The following is a 15,408-nucleotide window of genomic DNA, read 5'->3' on the forward strand; positions in this document are numbered from 1 at the left end:
CTGGGTTCCTCCCCGAACACCTCGGTCCTCCCCCCAGAACTCCTGGGTCCCCATCCCCCCCCCCCCGAACGCCTGGGTCCCTCTCCGAACTCCTGGGTCCCTCCCAAACCTCCTGGTCCCCCTGAACTTTGTTCCCTCCCCGAACTCCTGGGTCCCCCCTCCCCGAACTCCTGGGTCCCCCCTCCCCGAACTCCTGGGTCCCCCCTCCCCGAACGCCTGGGTCCCCCCTCCCGAACGCCTGGGTCCCCAGTCTCACCCCCGAGGACGTTGCCGAGTTCCAGCGGCGCCGGCAGGAGGCGGCAGCGGCTGCACAGGAGCAGGAGGAGGGGGCGGGGCCAAAGAAGAAGTGACCTCTGACCTCGGACGCCTGGGTCCCCCCCGAACGCCTGGGTCCTCCCCGGACACCTGGGTCCCCCCCACCTCCCAGCTCTGGGGGGGGGTTCCCCCAATAAACGTGTTTTTCTCCCCAAAATTGGGTGGTTTTTGCATCTCGCCGGACGCCTGGGTCCCCTGTGGGGGGAGGGGTGGGGGGTATCCCCCAAATACTCGGATCCCTCTGCGTCATTCCCGGACGCCTGGGTCCCCTCCCGGACGCCTGGGTTCCTTTTGGGGGGTAGGAAGGCTCCTCCGGACGCCTGGGTCCCCTTTTTTGGGGGGGTGATGGGGGGGGAGGAGCCTTCGGCCTCAGCTGCCTCCTGCCCCTCCCCCTCTTCGTCCCTCCTCATCCTCCCTCCCCCTCCCCCTTCATCCCCTTTCCTCTTCATCCTCACCCCTCCGAACGCCTGGGTCCCTCCCGAACGCCTGGGTCCCTCCCGAACGCCTGGGTCCACTCCGAGCCCACACGCCCCGCCCAACGTTGCGGCTCCGCGGTTACCAAGAAACGCAGCCGCGGTTGGGGGGGACCCAGGAGTCCGGGAGGGACCCAGGGAATTCGGGGGGGACCCAGGCGTTCGGGAGGGACCCAGGAATTCGGGGGGGGACCCAGGAGTCCGGGAGGGGCCCAGGAATTCGGGGGGGGGACCCAGGATCTGGGGGGGAGACCCAGGAGTCCGGAGGGGACCCAGGCGTTCGGGAGGGACCCAGGAATCCGGGGGGACCCAGGAATCCGGGGGGTGACCCAGGAATTCGGGGAGGACCCAGGCGTTCGGAGGGACCCAGGCATTCGGGGGGAACCCCACAACCAAGACTCCTCCCCGGCCCCCCCACGTAGGGAACCCAGGCGTCCGAGTTTTCCCCCCGCCCCCTCCAAACAGGGGACCCAGGCGTTCGGGATCCCCCCCCTCATCCAAACCCTCCATCCTTCCGAGGACCCAGGCGTCCGAGTCCCCCCTCCCCCTTTCTCTGCACCCCCACCCCCAAGAGGGGACCCAGGCGTTCGGGATCCCCCCCCCCTCTATCCAAACCCCCCCCCATCTCTTCAGGGACCCAGGAGTCCGAGTCCCCCCTTCCTCCTTTCTCTCCCCCCCTCCCCAAGAGGGGACCCAGGCGTCCGAGTCCCCCCTCCCCCTTTCTCTCCCCACCCCCCCCCAAGAGGGGACCCAGGCGTTCGGGAGCCCCCCCCTCTATCCAAACCCCTCCATCCCTCTGAGGACCCAGGCGTCCGAGACCCCCCCTTCCTCCTTTCTCTCCGCCCCCCCCAAGAGGGGACCCAGGCGTCCGGGCCCGCCCCGTCGCTATTTTTAGCTCCCCTGGGTCTATTTTTAGCTCCGCGGCTTCGTCGCCCAAATTTGGCAGCGGCGCAGCCGGTGAGGGGGAGGGGGCCGGCGGGGGGGCGGGGCCAAGGCGGGGGCGCGAGCGAGAAGGGGGGGAAAGGGGGTTCCCAGAGACCTGGAGGAGGGGGGGAGTGGGGGGTCCCGAACGCCTGGGTCCCTCCTGAACTCCTGGATCCCCCCCAAATGTCTGGTTCCCCCCGAATGCCAGGGTCCCCCCAAATGTCTGGTTCCCCCCCCGAACTCCTGGGTCCCCTCAAATGTCTGGTTCCCCCCCGAACTCCTGGGTCCCCCCAAATGTCTGGTTCCCCCCCCGAACTCCTGGTCCCCTCAAATGTCTGGTTCCCCCCCGAACTCCTGGGTCCCCTCAAATGTCTGGTTCCCCTCCGAACGCCTGGGTCCCTCCCGAACCCCTGGGTCCCCCTCGGACTCCTGGGTCCCCCAAGCAGGGCAATGTCGCACACCCAGAACCCCCATCTCCCGTCCGTCTGTCCGTCCCCCTGTTGACCCCCCCACATTTCCCCGCATTGACCCCCTGCCCCATTGGCTCCTCCACCCCCATTGACTTGTCTGTCTGTCCGTCCACCCCCTGAGCCTTCATTGAACCCCCGTCCATCTGTCTGTCCAGCCCTTGAGCCTCTGTTGACCCCCATTGGCTCCTCCACCCTCTGTTGACCCATCCGTCTGTCTGTCCATCCCCTCATTGATCCCCCACCCCCCATTGATCCATCTGTCTGTCTGTCCATCCCCACACCCCCCATACCCTCGTCCATCCATCTGTCTGTCCATCCATCCTTCTCTTGACCCCCCGTTGATCCCCTACCCCCCATTGCCCCGTCCGTCTGTCTGTCCATCCCCCCACTGACTCCCACGCCCCCCTATTGATCCCTCTGTCTGTCTGTCCATCCCCAGACCCCCCTCATTGTCCCTTTTGTCCATCTGTCCGTCCATCCATCTCTCCCTTCTGACCCCCCATTGACTCTCATGCCCCCACTGATCCATCCGTCTGTCTGTCTATCCATCCCCCCATTGATCCATCACCCCCATCTGTCTGTCTGTCTGTCCATCCCCCCATTGATCCATCACCCCATCTCTCTCTCTGTCTGTCTGTCTGTCCATCCCCCCATTGATCCATCACCCCCCATCTCCCCGTCCATCTGTCTGTCCCCCCATTGACTCCCCCACCCCCTATTGCTCTGTCCGTCTGTCCGTCCATCCCCACATCGACTCTCCCACCCTCACTGGTCCATTTGTCTGTCTGTCCATTCCCCCATTGATCCATCACCCCCCATCTCTCTGTCCGTCTGTCCATCCATCCCCCACTGATCCATCTGTCTGTCCATCCATCCCCCCATTGATCCCGCAACCCCCATCTCTCTGTCCATCTGTCTGTCCACCCCCCATTGATCCCTCACCCCCATTGATCCATCTGTCTGTCCATCCCCCCGTTGATCCATCACCCCCCATCTCCCTGTCCGTTTGTCCGTCCACCCCCCATTGATCCCACACCCCCCATTGATCCATCTGTCTGTCCGTCCCCCCATTGATCCAGCACCCCCCATTGATCCATCTGTCTGTCCATCCCCCCATTGATCCCGCACCCCCCCATTGATCCATCTGTCTGTCCGTCCCCCCATTGATCCCGCACCCCCCATCCCCCCCCCCCCGTGGGCGTGTCCCCACCCCCAACCCCTCCCCCTCCCCTCCCCCCACCCCCTCACCATCTCCTATTTCGGTCCGAACCCCCCAAACCCCTCCCCTCCCCCCCACCCCCCCGCCGCACGTCACACTGACGTCTCCCCCTCCCCCTCCCCCCGCGCTGGGCGGGGCCCGGGCGGTGACGCGGCGGTGACGTCAGGCCGCCGGGCCCATATAAGGCGGGGTGGCGGGAGGAGGAGGAGGAGGAGGAGGATGCTCCGCTCCACCAAAGGCGCCTCCAAGGCGCGGAGGGACCAGATCAACGCCGAGATCCGCGCCCTGCGGGGACCTGCTCCCGCTGCCCGAGCCCGAGCGGCCGCGGCTCAGCTACCTGCACGTCATGGCGCTGGCCCTGCGTCTACACCAGGAAGGGGCTCTGCCTGCGGGCCGGTGAGCGCGGGCACCGGGATGGACCGCGGTGGGGATGGGACCGGGTACCGGCACCGGGATGGGGATGGGATGGACGTGGAACCGGTACCGGCACCGGGATGGGGATGGGATGGACGTGGAACCGGGTACCGGCACCGGGATGGGGATGGGATGGACGTGGAACCGGGGTACTGGCACCGGGATGGGGATGGGATGGACGTGGAACCGGGTACCGGCACCGGGATGGGGATGGGATGGGGATGGAACCGGGTACCGGCACCGGGATGGGGATGGGATGGACGTAGAACCGGGGTACCGGCACCGGGATGGGGATGGGATGGACGTAGAACCGGGGTACCGGCACGCGGATGGGGGATGGGATGCACTGGGATGGGGATGGAATCGGGTACCGGCACTGAGATGGGGATGGAATCGGGTACCGGCACCGGGATGGGGATGGGATGCACTGGGATGCACTGGGATGGGGATGGAACCGGGTACCGGCACCGGGATGGGGATGGGGTGGACGTGGAACCGGGTACCGGCACCGGGATGGGGATGGGATGGACGTGGAACCGGGTACCGGCACCGGGATGGGGATGGGATGGATGTGGAACCGGGTACCGGCACCAGGATGGGGATGGGATGGACGTAGAACCGGGTACCGGCACCGGGATGGGGGATGGGATGGATGTGGAACCGGGTACCGGCACCGGGATGGGGATGGGATGCACTGGGATGGGATGGACGTAGAACCGGGTACCGGCACCGGGATGGGATGCACTGGGATGGGGATGGAACTAGGTACCAGCACCGGGATGGGGATGGGATGGATGTGGAACCGGGTACCGGCACTGGGGTGGGGATGGGATGCACTGGGATGCACTGGGATGGGGATGGAACCAGGTACCAGCACCGGGATGGGGATGGGATGGACGTAGAACCTGGTACTGGCACCGGGATGGGGATGGAACTGGGTACCGGGACTGGGATGGGATGCACTGGGATGGGGATACAGGCACTGGGATGCACTGGGATGGGGATGGAACCGGGTACTGGCACCGGGATGGGGATGGGATGGACGTAGAACCGGGTACCGGCACTGGGATGGGGATGGGATGCACTGGAATGGACTGGTATAGGGATGGAACTGGGTACCGGCACTGGGATGGGGATGGGATGCACTGGGATGCACTGGGATGGGGATGGGACCGGGTACTGGCACCGGGATGGGGATGGGATGGACATAGAACTGGGTACTGGCACTGGGATGGGGATACAGGCACTGGGATAGTGATGGGATGCACTGGGATGGACTGGGATGGGGATGGGACCAGATACCGGCACCGGGATGGGGATGGGATGCACTGGAATGGACTGGGATGGGGATGGGATGGACATAAAACCGGGTACCGGCACTGGGATGGGGCTGGGATGCACTGGAATGGACTGGGATGGGGATGGGATGGACATAAAACCGGGTACCGGCACTGGGATGGGGATGGGATGCACTGGAATGGACTGGGATGGGGATGGGGACCGGGTACCGGCACTGGGATGGGGATGAGATGGACATGGAACCGGGTACTGGCAGTGGGAGGGGCTGGGATGAGGATACAGGCACTGGGATGCGCTGGGATGGGGGGGATTGGGATGGGACTGGGATGGGGCTGGGACCGGGTGCCAGCACTGGGAGGGACTGGGAGGCACTGGGAGGGACAGGGGACAGGGATGGGGACAGGGATGGGGACAGAACGGGGAGCAGGGGCCGCGGTGGCGCCGGCAGCGGAGCCGCGTTCAGCACCAGGGACAGCGGCACCGAGCGGAGCGGGGACAGAGGGACGGGGACAGACAGAGGGACAGGGGGACAGGGATGGGGACATGGACAGGGGGACAGGGATTTGGGAACAGGGATGGGGACAGGGACAGAGGGACAGGGGGACAGAGGGACAGGGATGGGAGACGGGAGGACAGGGATGGGGGGACAGGGACGGGGGAACAGGGATGGGGACATGGACAGAGGGACAGGGACAGGGGGACAAAGGGATAGGGATGGGGGACGGGGGACAGGGATGGGGGGACAGGGATGGGGGGACAGGGATGGGGACATGGACAGAGGGACAGGGACAGGGGGACAAGGATGGAGACGGGGGAACAGAGGGACAGGGATGGGGACAGGGGGGCAGAAACCGAGGGACAGGGATGGGGACAGAGGAATAGGGGTGAGGACAGAGGGACAGAGATGGGGGGACAGGGGTAGGGACAGGAGGACAGGGATGGGGACAGAGGGACAGGGATGAGGACAGAGGGACAGGGATGAGGAGACAGGGATGAGGGGACAGGGATGGGGACAGAGGGACAGGGATGGGTGGACAGGGATGGGGATAAGGACAGGGGGACAGGGATGGGGACTGGGAATGGGAATAGGGACAGGAACTGGGAATGGGGTTGGGTGCCATTGGGTACTGGTGGATAGTGGTGGGTACTATTGGGTGCCATTGGGTGCTGTTGGGTGCCATTTGGTGCCATTGAGTTCTGGTGGGTGCTATTGAGTGCTATTGGGTCCCTTCGAGTACTGGTGGGTGCCATTGGATACTACTGGGTGCCATTGGGTGCCATTGGGTGCCGCTGGCTGCCATTGGGTACCATTGGGTGCCATTGGCTGCCGTTGGGTACCCTTGGGTGCCATTGGCTGCCATTGGGTACTGTTGGGTATCCTTAGCTGCCGCTGGCTGCCGTTGGGTACCGCTGGATACCATTGGGTTCCATTGGGTGCCATTGGGTGCCATTGGCTGCCGTTGGCTGCCGTTCGGTACCATTGGGTGCCATTGGGTGCCATTGGGTACCACTGGGTACCATTGGCTGCCCTTTGGGTGCCATTGGGTGCCGTTGACTGCCATTGGGTACCATTGGGTGCCATTGGGTACCACTGGGTACCATTGGCTGCCCTTTGGGTGCCATTGGGTACCATTGGCTGCCGTTGGGTACCACTGGGTACCATTGGCTGCCCTTTGGGTGCCATTGGGTGCCGTTGACTGCCATTGGGTACCATTGGGTGCCATTGGGTACCACTGGGTACCATTGGCTGCCCTTTGGGTGCCATTGGGTACCATTGGCTGCCGTTGGGTACCACTGGGTACCATTGGGTGCCGTTTGGTGCCATTGGCTGCCATTGGGTGCCATTGGGTACTACTGGATACCATTGCGTGCCTTTGGCTGCTGTTGGCTGCCGTTGGGTACTACTGGGTGCTGTTGGGTGCCGTTGGGTGCCGTTGGGTGCCATTGGGTGCCATTGGGTGCCGTTGGGTGCCATTGGGTGCCATTGGGCTCTAACACCCCCCTCCGCAGGCCCAGCACGGGGGTCGCCCATGGAGCTGCTGGGGGGGCCCGAGCTGGCGGACCTGGTGGCGTCGCTCCCCGGGTTCCTCTTGGCCGTCACCCGCGAGGGGAAGCTCGTCGGCGTCACCGACAACGTGGCGCAGCACCTGGGACACTCCATGGTGGGTGCGGGGGGTCCTGGGGGGTGCTGGGGGTCTGGGGGTTCTGGGGGTGGGTGCTGAGCCCCCCGTGTCCCCCCCCGTGTGCAGGTGGACCTGGTGGCCCAGGGTGACAGTATCTACGACCTGCTGGACCCGGCCGATCACCCGCTGGTGCGGCAGCAGCTCAACCTGCCCGGGGACACACAGGCTGGTGGGTGGGGGAGGGGTGGGGGTGGGGGAGGGGTGCGGGAGACAGGGGGTGGGAAGGACAGATGGGTGGATGGATGGACGGACGGATTGGGGGATGGATGGGGAGATGGATGGATGGATGGGTGGACACATGGATGGATGGACAGACCAACAGATGGATGGATGGACACATGGATGGATGGACAAATGGATGGATGGACACATGGATGGATGGACAGACCAACAGATGGATGGATGGATGGACGGACGGACGGACGGACCAATAGATGGATGGGTGGGTGGGTGGATGAACAGACAGACGGATGGATGGATGGACAGATGGACAGAAGGATAGATGGACAGATGGATGGATGGATGAATGGATGGGTGAATGGACAGGTGAATGGACAGAAGGACAGAGGGAAGGAAGGATGGATGGATGGACGGACGGACGGACGGATGGATGGACAGACCAACAGATGGGTGGACGGATGGATGGGTGGACAGACCAACAGACGGATGGATGGATGGTTGGTTGGATGGACAGAAGGACAGAAGGATGGATGGATGGATGGGTGGACGGATGGATGGATGGATGGACAGATGGATGGATGGATGGACAGACCAACAGATGGATGGATGGAGGGATGGATGGACGGACAGATGGATGAATGGACAGATGGATGGATGGACGGACCAACAGATGGATGGATGGACAGATTCAGGGTTGGATGGATGGATGGGTGGATGGATGGATGGATAGATGGACAGACCAACAGAAGGATGGATGGATGGACAAAGGGAGTGATGGATGGATGGACGGATGGACAGATGGATGGATGGATGGACCAACAGGTGGACGGATGGATGGACAGGTGGATGGACGGACAGAGGGATGGACAGATGGAGGGATGGACAGACGGATGGATGGATGGATGGATGGATGGATGGATGAATGGATGGACGGATGGACGGATGGAGGGATGGAGGGATGGACAGACGGATGGATGGACAAAGGGACGGATGGATGGACGGGTGTAAGCAGAGAACAACAGATGGATGAACAGACAGAATGACAGCCAGATAACTGGGAGGACAGAGGCACAGCGATCCGGCCGGGGTGGGGGGGTCACACAACCATCCGGACAGACGGACAGACAGACAGACAGACGTTCCCCCCCCCCCCACCCCATTCCAGAGCGCCTGTTCCGCTGCCGCTTCACCACGTCGCGGGCGTCGCGCCGGCCCAGCGCCGGCCGGAAGCTGGTGCTGCTGCGGGGGCGCTTCCAGGGCCCCCCCGGCCCCCCCGGGACCCCCCCTGGGCTCTTCGTGGCCTTTTGCGCCCCCCTGGACCCGCCCCCCTGGCCGCTCCCCGACTGCCCCCTCCTGCTGCCGGCCTTCCAGACGCGCCACGCGCGGGACCTGGCGCTCCTCGACGTCTCCGACAGGTCGGCGGGGACCCAGGCGTCCGGGGGGTGCGGGAGGGCGGGGGGAGCCAGGAGTTGGGGGGAGGAATTGGGAGTTTGGGGGAGCCAGGAGTTCAGGGGGACCCAGGAGTTCAGGGGGACCCAGGAGTTCGGGGGGACCCAGGAGTTCAGGGGGACCCAGGCGTCCGGGGGACGTGGGAGGGCGGGGGGAGCCAGGAGTTGGGGGGGGGAATTGGGAGTTTGGGGGACCCAGGAGTTCGGGGGGAGCCAGGAGTTCAGGGGGACCCAGGCGTCCGGGGGACACGGGAGGGTGGGGGGAGCCAGGAGTTGGGGGGGAGGAATTGGGAGTTTGGGGGACCCAGGAGTTCGGGGGGACCCAGGCGTCCGGGGCATGTGGGAGGGTGGGGGGAGCCAGGAGTGTGGGGGGAATTGCGTGTTTGGGGGACCCAGGAGTTCAGGAGGGACCCAGGAGTTCGGGGGACTGGGGAGTTTGGGGGGACCCAGGAGTTCAGGGGACGCAGGAAGGTGGGGGGAGCCAGGAGTTGGGGGGGAATCAGGAGTTTGGGGTGGACCCAGGCGTCCGGGAGGGACCTGAGTGGGACAGATGGGACCCAGGCGTCCGGGGGGACCCAGGTGTTCTGGGGGGACCCAGGCATTTGGGAGGGACCTGAGTGGGACAGAGGGGACCCAGGCATCCGGGTGGTGACATGGGGGGACCCAGGCGTCCGGGAGGGACCCAGGCGTCCGGGGTGACCCTTTGGTGTCCGCAGTGTCCTGACCCACCTGGGCTACGTGCGCCGGGAGCTCCTGGGGCGCTCGTGGTACCGGCTGCTGCACCCCGAGGACCTGGGACACGTGGCACGGCAGCACCTGCGCCTCGGTGGGTGTCCCCGTGTCCCCACCATGTCCCCAACCCGGCCCCGGGGTCCCCAACCTGTCCCCATGTCCCCAACCTGATCCAAACTCCCCAACCTGGCCCCATGTCCCCAAACTGTCCCCAGGGTCCCCTGCACCTCGGTGGGTGTCCCCCTGTCCCCAAACTGGCCCCAACCTGGCCCCATGTCCTCTTCCTGTCCCCAGGGTCTCCTGGTGTCCCACCCTGATGTCCCCATCAATGTCCCCATCCCCCCAATGTCCCCATGTCCCAATGTCCCCATGTCCCCTGATGTCCCCATGTCCCCATCATCCCCTCAATGTTCCCATGTCCCCAATGTCCCCGTGTCCCCCTTGATGTCCCCAATGTCCCTGTGTCCCCCTCAATGTCCTCGTGTCCCCCTCAATGTCCCCATCCCCCCAATGTCCCCGTGTCCCCATTGATGACCCCGTCCCCGCAATGTCCCCAATGTCCCCATCCCCCCAATCTCCCCATGTCCCCAATGTCCTCATGTCCCCCTCGATGTCCCCGTGTCCCCCTGATGTCCTCATGTCCCCATCAATATCACCATCCCCACCATGTCCCCATGTCCCCATTGGTGACCCCGTCCCCCTGATGTCCCCATGTTCCCCCAATGTCCCCGTGTCCCCCTGACGTCCCCATGTCCCGCAGCGGGCGCAGGGACAGACGGACGAGCGGAGCTGGTGACGCGGCTGCAGCGCAAGGACGAGCTGGGCTGGACCTGGGTCTACACCCGACTGCGCCCCGATGGGCCCGCCCTGCTGGGGCTCAACTTCGTCATCAGGTGGGGACCCAGGCGTCCGGGGGGACCCAGGAGTTCGGGGAAACCCAGGAGTTCGGGGGGACCCAGGAGTTCGGGGCACCCAGGCATCCAAGGGACCAAGGCTGTTCATGGAGGGACCCAGGAGTTCATGGAGGGACCCAGGAGTTCGGGAGGGACCCAGGAGTTCATGGAGGGACCCAGGAGTTCATGGAGGGACCCAGGAGTTCGGGAGGGACCCAGGAGTTCGGGAGGGACCCAGGAATTCATGGAGGGACCCAGGAGTTCATGGAGGGACCCAGGAGTTTGGGAAGGACCCAGGAGTCTGGGGAACGCAGGTATTCGGGAGGGACCCAGGAGTTCAGGGGTCCCAGGAGTTCGGGAGGGACCCAGGAGTTCAGGGGGGGACCCAGGAGTTCAGGGGGACCCAGGAGTTTGGGGGACCCAGGCGTCCAGGTGGACCCAGGAGTTCAGGGGGACCCAGGAGTTTGGGAGGAACCCAGGAGTTCAGGAGGGACCCAGGCATCCGGGGGACCCAGGAGTTCAGGAGGGACCCAGGCGTCCGGCTGACCCCCGTCTCCCCCAGCGAGGCCGAGGCCTGGTCCCTGCGGCAACAATTGGCGGCCGAGACCCCCCCGGGTCCCCCCGAACCCTTCGTGTCCCCCGGCCTCGACCTTCCCGGCGGGGACGTCGGTGTCACCGGAGGGGACGTCGCTGTCACCCCCGGTCCCACCCTTGACCTTGGAGACGCCGTGGGGCCTCACGTTGGCATCAACGTTGGCGTCAACCTTGGCCTTGGGGTCACCGTTGGGCGCGACGTCGGCCACGGTCTTGGCGCCAACGTCGACCCCGGCGCCAACATGGCGCCCGCGCTCGGCCGTGGACTCGGAGCCAATCGAGGGGCCGGAGTCGGACTTGGAGCCACCACCGTTGGGTCTTCTCTTGGGTCTGGACTTGGACTTGGCCTTGGAGGTGCCGTTGGGGCCACCGTTGGGTCTTCTCTTGGATCCAACATTGAACTTCCCATTGGTGCCACCGTTGGGTCTTCTCTTGGATCTGCTGTTGAACTGTCAGTTGGAGCCACCGTTGGGTCTTCTCTTGGATCCAACATGGAACTTCCCATTGGAGCCAACGTTGGAGTCAACGTTGGGTCTTCTCTTGGATCTGACATTGAACTCTCCATTGGAGCCACCGTTGGGTCTTCTCTTGGGTCCGGCCTTGGACTTGGCCTTGGAGCCACCGTTGGGGCCAACGTTGGGTCTTCTCTTGGGTCTGGTGTTGAACTGTCGGTTGGAACCAACGTTGGGTCTTCTCTTGGATCCGACATTGAACTTTCTATTGGAGCCACCGTTGGGTCTTCTCTTGGGTCCGGCCTTGGACTTGGCCTTGGAGCCACCGTTGGGGCCAACGTTGGGTCTTCTCTTGGATCCGGTCTTGGAGCCGCCGTTGGAGCCAACGTTGGGTCTTCTCTTGCATCTGGTGTTGAACTGTCCGTTGGAGCCACCGTTGGGTCTTCCCATGGATCCGCTGTTGGACTTTCCGTTGGAGCCGCCGTTGGAACCACCGTTGGGTCTTCTCTTGGGCCTGGCCTTGGCCTTGGAGCTGCCGTTGGGGCCACCGTTGGGTCTTCTCTTGGGTCCGGCCTTGGCGCCACCATCGGGGCCACCGTTGGGTCTTCTCTTGGACCCAACATTGAACTTCCCATTGGGGCCACCGTTGGGTCTTTGGCGCCCAACGTGGGACCCGGCACCGAACTCACCCTCGGAGCCGCTGTGGGGCCCAACGTGGGGTCTGGCCTTGGACCCACCGTTGACCTTGGGCTTGGGACCAACGTTGAACTTGGGACCGACGTTGAGCTTGGGACTGACGTTGAGCTTGGGACTGACGTTGAACTTGGGACCAATGTTGAACTTGGGACTGACGTTGAACTTGGGACGGATGTCGCCGTCGAACTCGCTACCGGTGGCTCCGCCCTGGGATTCGCCGTTGGGGCCGCGCTGGGCTCCACCAACATTGGACTTGACCTTGGACCCAATGGCGCCAACATTGGACTTGGACCCAATGGCGGCACCACCGTTGGACTTGACCTTGGACCCAATGGCACCACCATTGGACTTGGACCCAATGGCCACGTCAATGTTGGACTAGAACTTGGACCCAACAGTGCCAGTGTTGGACTTGACCTTGGACCCAATGGCCGCAGCAGCATTGGACTTGACCTTGGACCCAACGGCACCACCGTTGGTCTTGACCTTGGACCCAATGGCCGTGCCAATGTTGGACTTGGACCCAATGGCCGCGCCAATGTTGGTCTTGACCTTGGACCCAATGGGGTCGCCAATGTCGACCCCGCCCTTGGCGCCATTGACCCCGCCCTTGACCTTGGCACCCTTGGCCCCACCCTGGGTGCTCTCGGCCCCACCCCCAGGGTGGGGGGCGGGGTTGGGGGCGGGGCCGAGACCTGGACCCCCCCCTACACACCCCGCCTGGCCCCGCCCTTCCCCTTCGGCCCCCCTGACCCCCCCGAGAAATTCCCACCCAGTCCCGACAGCCCCGGGGGAGGGGGCCGGACGCCTGGGTCCCTCTTGACCCCCGAGACCTCCCCTCCCCCACCGCCACCCCCACCTCCCCCTCCCCCACCCGGCCCCGCCCTGCGCCGCCTCCTGCAGGGATTGGTCGCGGCCCGCGGGGTGGGGGGAGGGGCTGGGGGAAGGGGCGTGGGGGTGACCCCCCCTGTGGCCCCTCCCCCACCCCCCCCACCCCCCCACCCCCGGTCGCCCCGCGGCCCCTTCGCTGAGTTGTATCAACTCCCGCCCCTCCCCCAGGACGCCTTCCGCACAGGTGGGTGCCCGGACGCCTGGGTCCCTGTTTTTGGGAGGGGGTTGTGGGTGCTCGGACACCTGGGTTCCTTTTTTTGGGGGGGGAAATGGGTGCCCGGACGCCTGGGTCCATTGGGGAGTCCATGGGGGGTTGGTGTCCCAGACGCCTGGGTTGCCCCGAACGCCTGGGTCCCTTTTTGGGTGGGCACATGCTCCTGGACGCCTGGGTCCCTGGGTGGGGGTTAATGCCCCGGACGCCTGGGTCCCTTATTTGGGGGGTCCCCAGTGGGGGTGTGGAGAAAGCGAATGGGGGCACCCGTACGCCTTGGTCCTTTTTTGGGGATGTGCATGTTCCCGGATGCCTGGGTCCCTTTTTTGGGTGTTAATGCCCCGGATGCCTGGGTCCCTTGGGGAGTCCTGTGCGGGGGGTTGGTGTCCTGGACGCCTGGGTCCCCCCGAACACCTGGGTCCCTTTATGGGTGGTTGCATGCTCCCGGACGCCTGGGTCCCTTTTATGGGGAGATACTCCTGGACACCTGGGTCCCCCCGAATGCCTGGGTCCCTTTATGGGTGGTCGCATGCTCCCGGACGCCTGGGTCCCTTTTATGAGGGGAACCTCTTGGACACCTGGGTCCCTTTTTGGGTGGTCGCATGCTCCCGGATGCCTGGGTCCCTTTTTTAGTGATTGCATGCTCCCAAACCCCTGGGTCCCCGGGTGGGTGTTAATACCCCGGACGCCTGGGTCCCCCCGGACGCCTGGGTCCCTAACGCTGTCCCCTTTGTCCCCCCTTCCCACCTTGCAGCCGGAAGCCAACGCGCCCCGTCGTTCTGAACTAAGTCTGTGACGCGACTTTGCCCCCAGTATGACATATTGTCATTGTCACCCCGGCCCGGGGACCCCGACCCCCCCCCGGCCCCGGGCCGTGTCCCCTCCCCCCCCCAGCCCCTCCCCCGGGGCCTTTCGTGCTTAATTTAACTCGTAACGAGTCTCTAAGGTAATTGGGGGGGGGCTGGTGGCCTCCCCCCCCACCCCCCCCAAGCCCGGACGCCTGGGTCCACGATGACCCCAAGTGTCCCCCACGCTGGGAAATGTCCCCAAATTGGGTGTCGTTGGTGTCACCCTCCCCCCCCCCGATGTCCCCGGTTCTTGTCCCCCCACCCCCCACCACCAGGGTCTGCGTTTTTGGCAGAGTCCCCCCAAAATTGTGTGTGTCCCCCCCACCCAAGTGATGTCCCCAAGGGGCTGAGGCACAATGTGGCTCAATGTCCCCAGTGTCCCCAATGCCGGGAACGGTGACGTCCCCAATGTCCCCAACTCCAGGGACACGGTGACTCAGTGTCCCCAATGTCCCCAACATCCCCCGTGTCCCCAAATATCCCCCAAGTCCCCAATGTCCCCAAATGTCCCTGATGTCCCCAATGTCCCCAAATATCCGCGATGTCCCCAAAGTCCCCAAATATCCCCCAAGTCCCTGATGTCCCCAAAGTCCCCAAAGTCCCTGATGTCCCTGATGTCCCCAATGTCCCCAATGTCCCCAAACATCCCCCAAGTCCCCAGTGTCCCCAATGTCCCCACACGAGCCACCGCGACCCGTCTCCGCACGATGTCACCGAGGGACCGAGGACTCGTCACCGCTGGGACCCCAAAGACCCGGCTCGATGTCCCCAAAGTGTCCCCAAGGGCTGAGGACACCACCCCGAGGGACTGAGACCCATCACGGGCACGTGTCCCCAATGTCCCCGAGGGACGTGGGACCTCGTCACCCTGGAGCAATGGACTGTGACACCACGTGTCCCCATGTCCCCAGTGTCCCCAACCCACAGGACTGAGACCTGTCGTGTCCCCATGTCCCCATGTCCCCGATGTCCTCGATGACCCCTGGAGGCGCCGCTGCCACCGACACCCCCGGCAATAAAGTGACGCCCCATGTCCCCGTGACTGTGACAGCTTGTTTGGGGACCCAGGAGTTCGGGAGGGGACCCAGGAGTTCGGGAGGGGACGCAGGAGTTCAAGGAGGGACGCAGGCGTTCGGGAGGGACCCAGGAGTCCGGGAGGGGACCCA

The 15,408-nt window shown here is 64.8% G+C and overlaps 1 protein-coding gene across 1 annotated transcript; it reads left to right on the plus strand.

Annotated features, from left to right (window-relative positions):
* Window positions 1-3,482: 3,482 nt before the first annotated feature.
* On the plus strand, window positions 3,483-15,277 carry LOC135578121 (fibroin heavy chain-like). The gene is made up of 8 exons (XM_065048343.1): window positions 3,483-3,797; window positions 7,125-7,276; window positions 7,364-7,466; window positions 8,643-8,892; window positions 9,642-9,751; window positions 10,418-10,550; window positions 11,113-13,367; window positions 14,149-15,277. The coding sequence occupies exons 2-8, from the start codon at window positions 7,145-7,147 to the stop codon at window positions 14,175-14,177; spliced, it is 3,012 nt and encodes a 1,003-aa protein (XP_064904415.1). The 5' UTR covers window positions 3,483-3,797; window positions 7,125-7,144; the 3' UTR covers window positions 14,178-15,277.
* Window positions 15,278-15,408: the final 131 nt, after the last annotated feature.

The sequence above is a fragment of the Columba livia genome, unplaced genomic scaffold (genome assembly GCF_036013475.1).
Source record: "Columba livia isolate bColLiv1 breed racing homer unplaced genomic scaffold, bColLiv1.pat.W.v2 Scaffold_699, whole genome shotgun sequence".
Lineage (NCBI taxonomy): Eukaryota > Metazoa > Chordata > Aves > Columbiformes > Columbidae > Columba > Columba livia.

What these genes read in the sequence shown, in the direction of transcription:
- LOC135578121 (XM_065048343.1), top strand. Translation starts at nt 7,145, where the DNA reads ATGGAGCTGCTGGGGGGGCCCGAGCTGGCGGACCTGGTGGCGTCGCTC. An exon ending in AGCACCTGGGACACTCCATG is followed by an intron (nt 7,277 to 7,363) that starts GTGGGTGCGGGG and finishes CCCCGTGTGCAG; the next exon opens with GTGGACCTGGTGGCCCAGGG. An exon ending in GGGCTCAACTTCGTCATCAG is followed by an intron (nt 10,551 to 11,112) that starts GTGGGGACCCAG and finishes CGTCTCCCCCAG; the next exon opens with CGAGGCCGAGGCCTGGTCCC.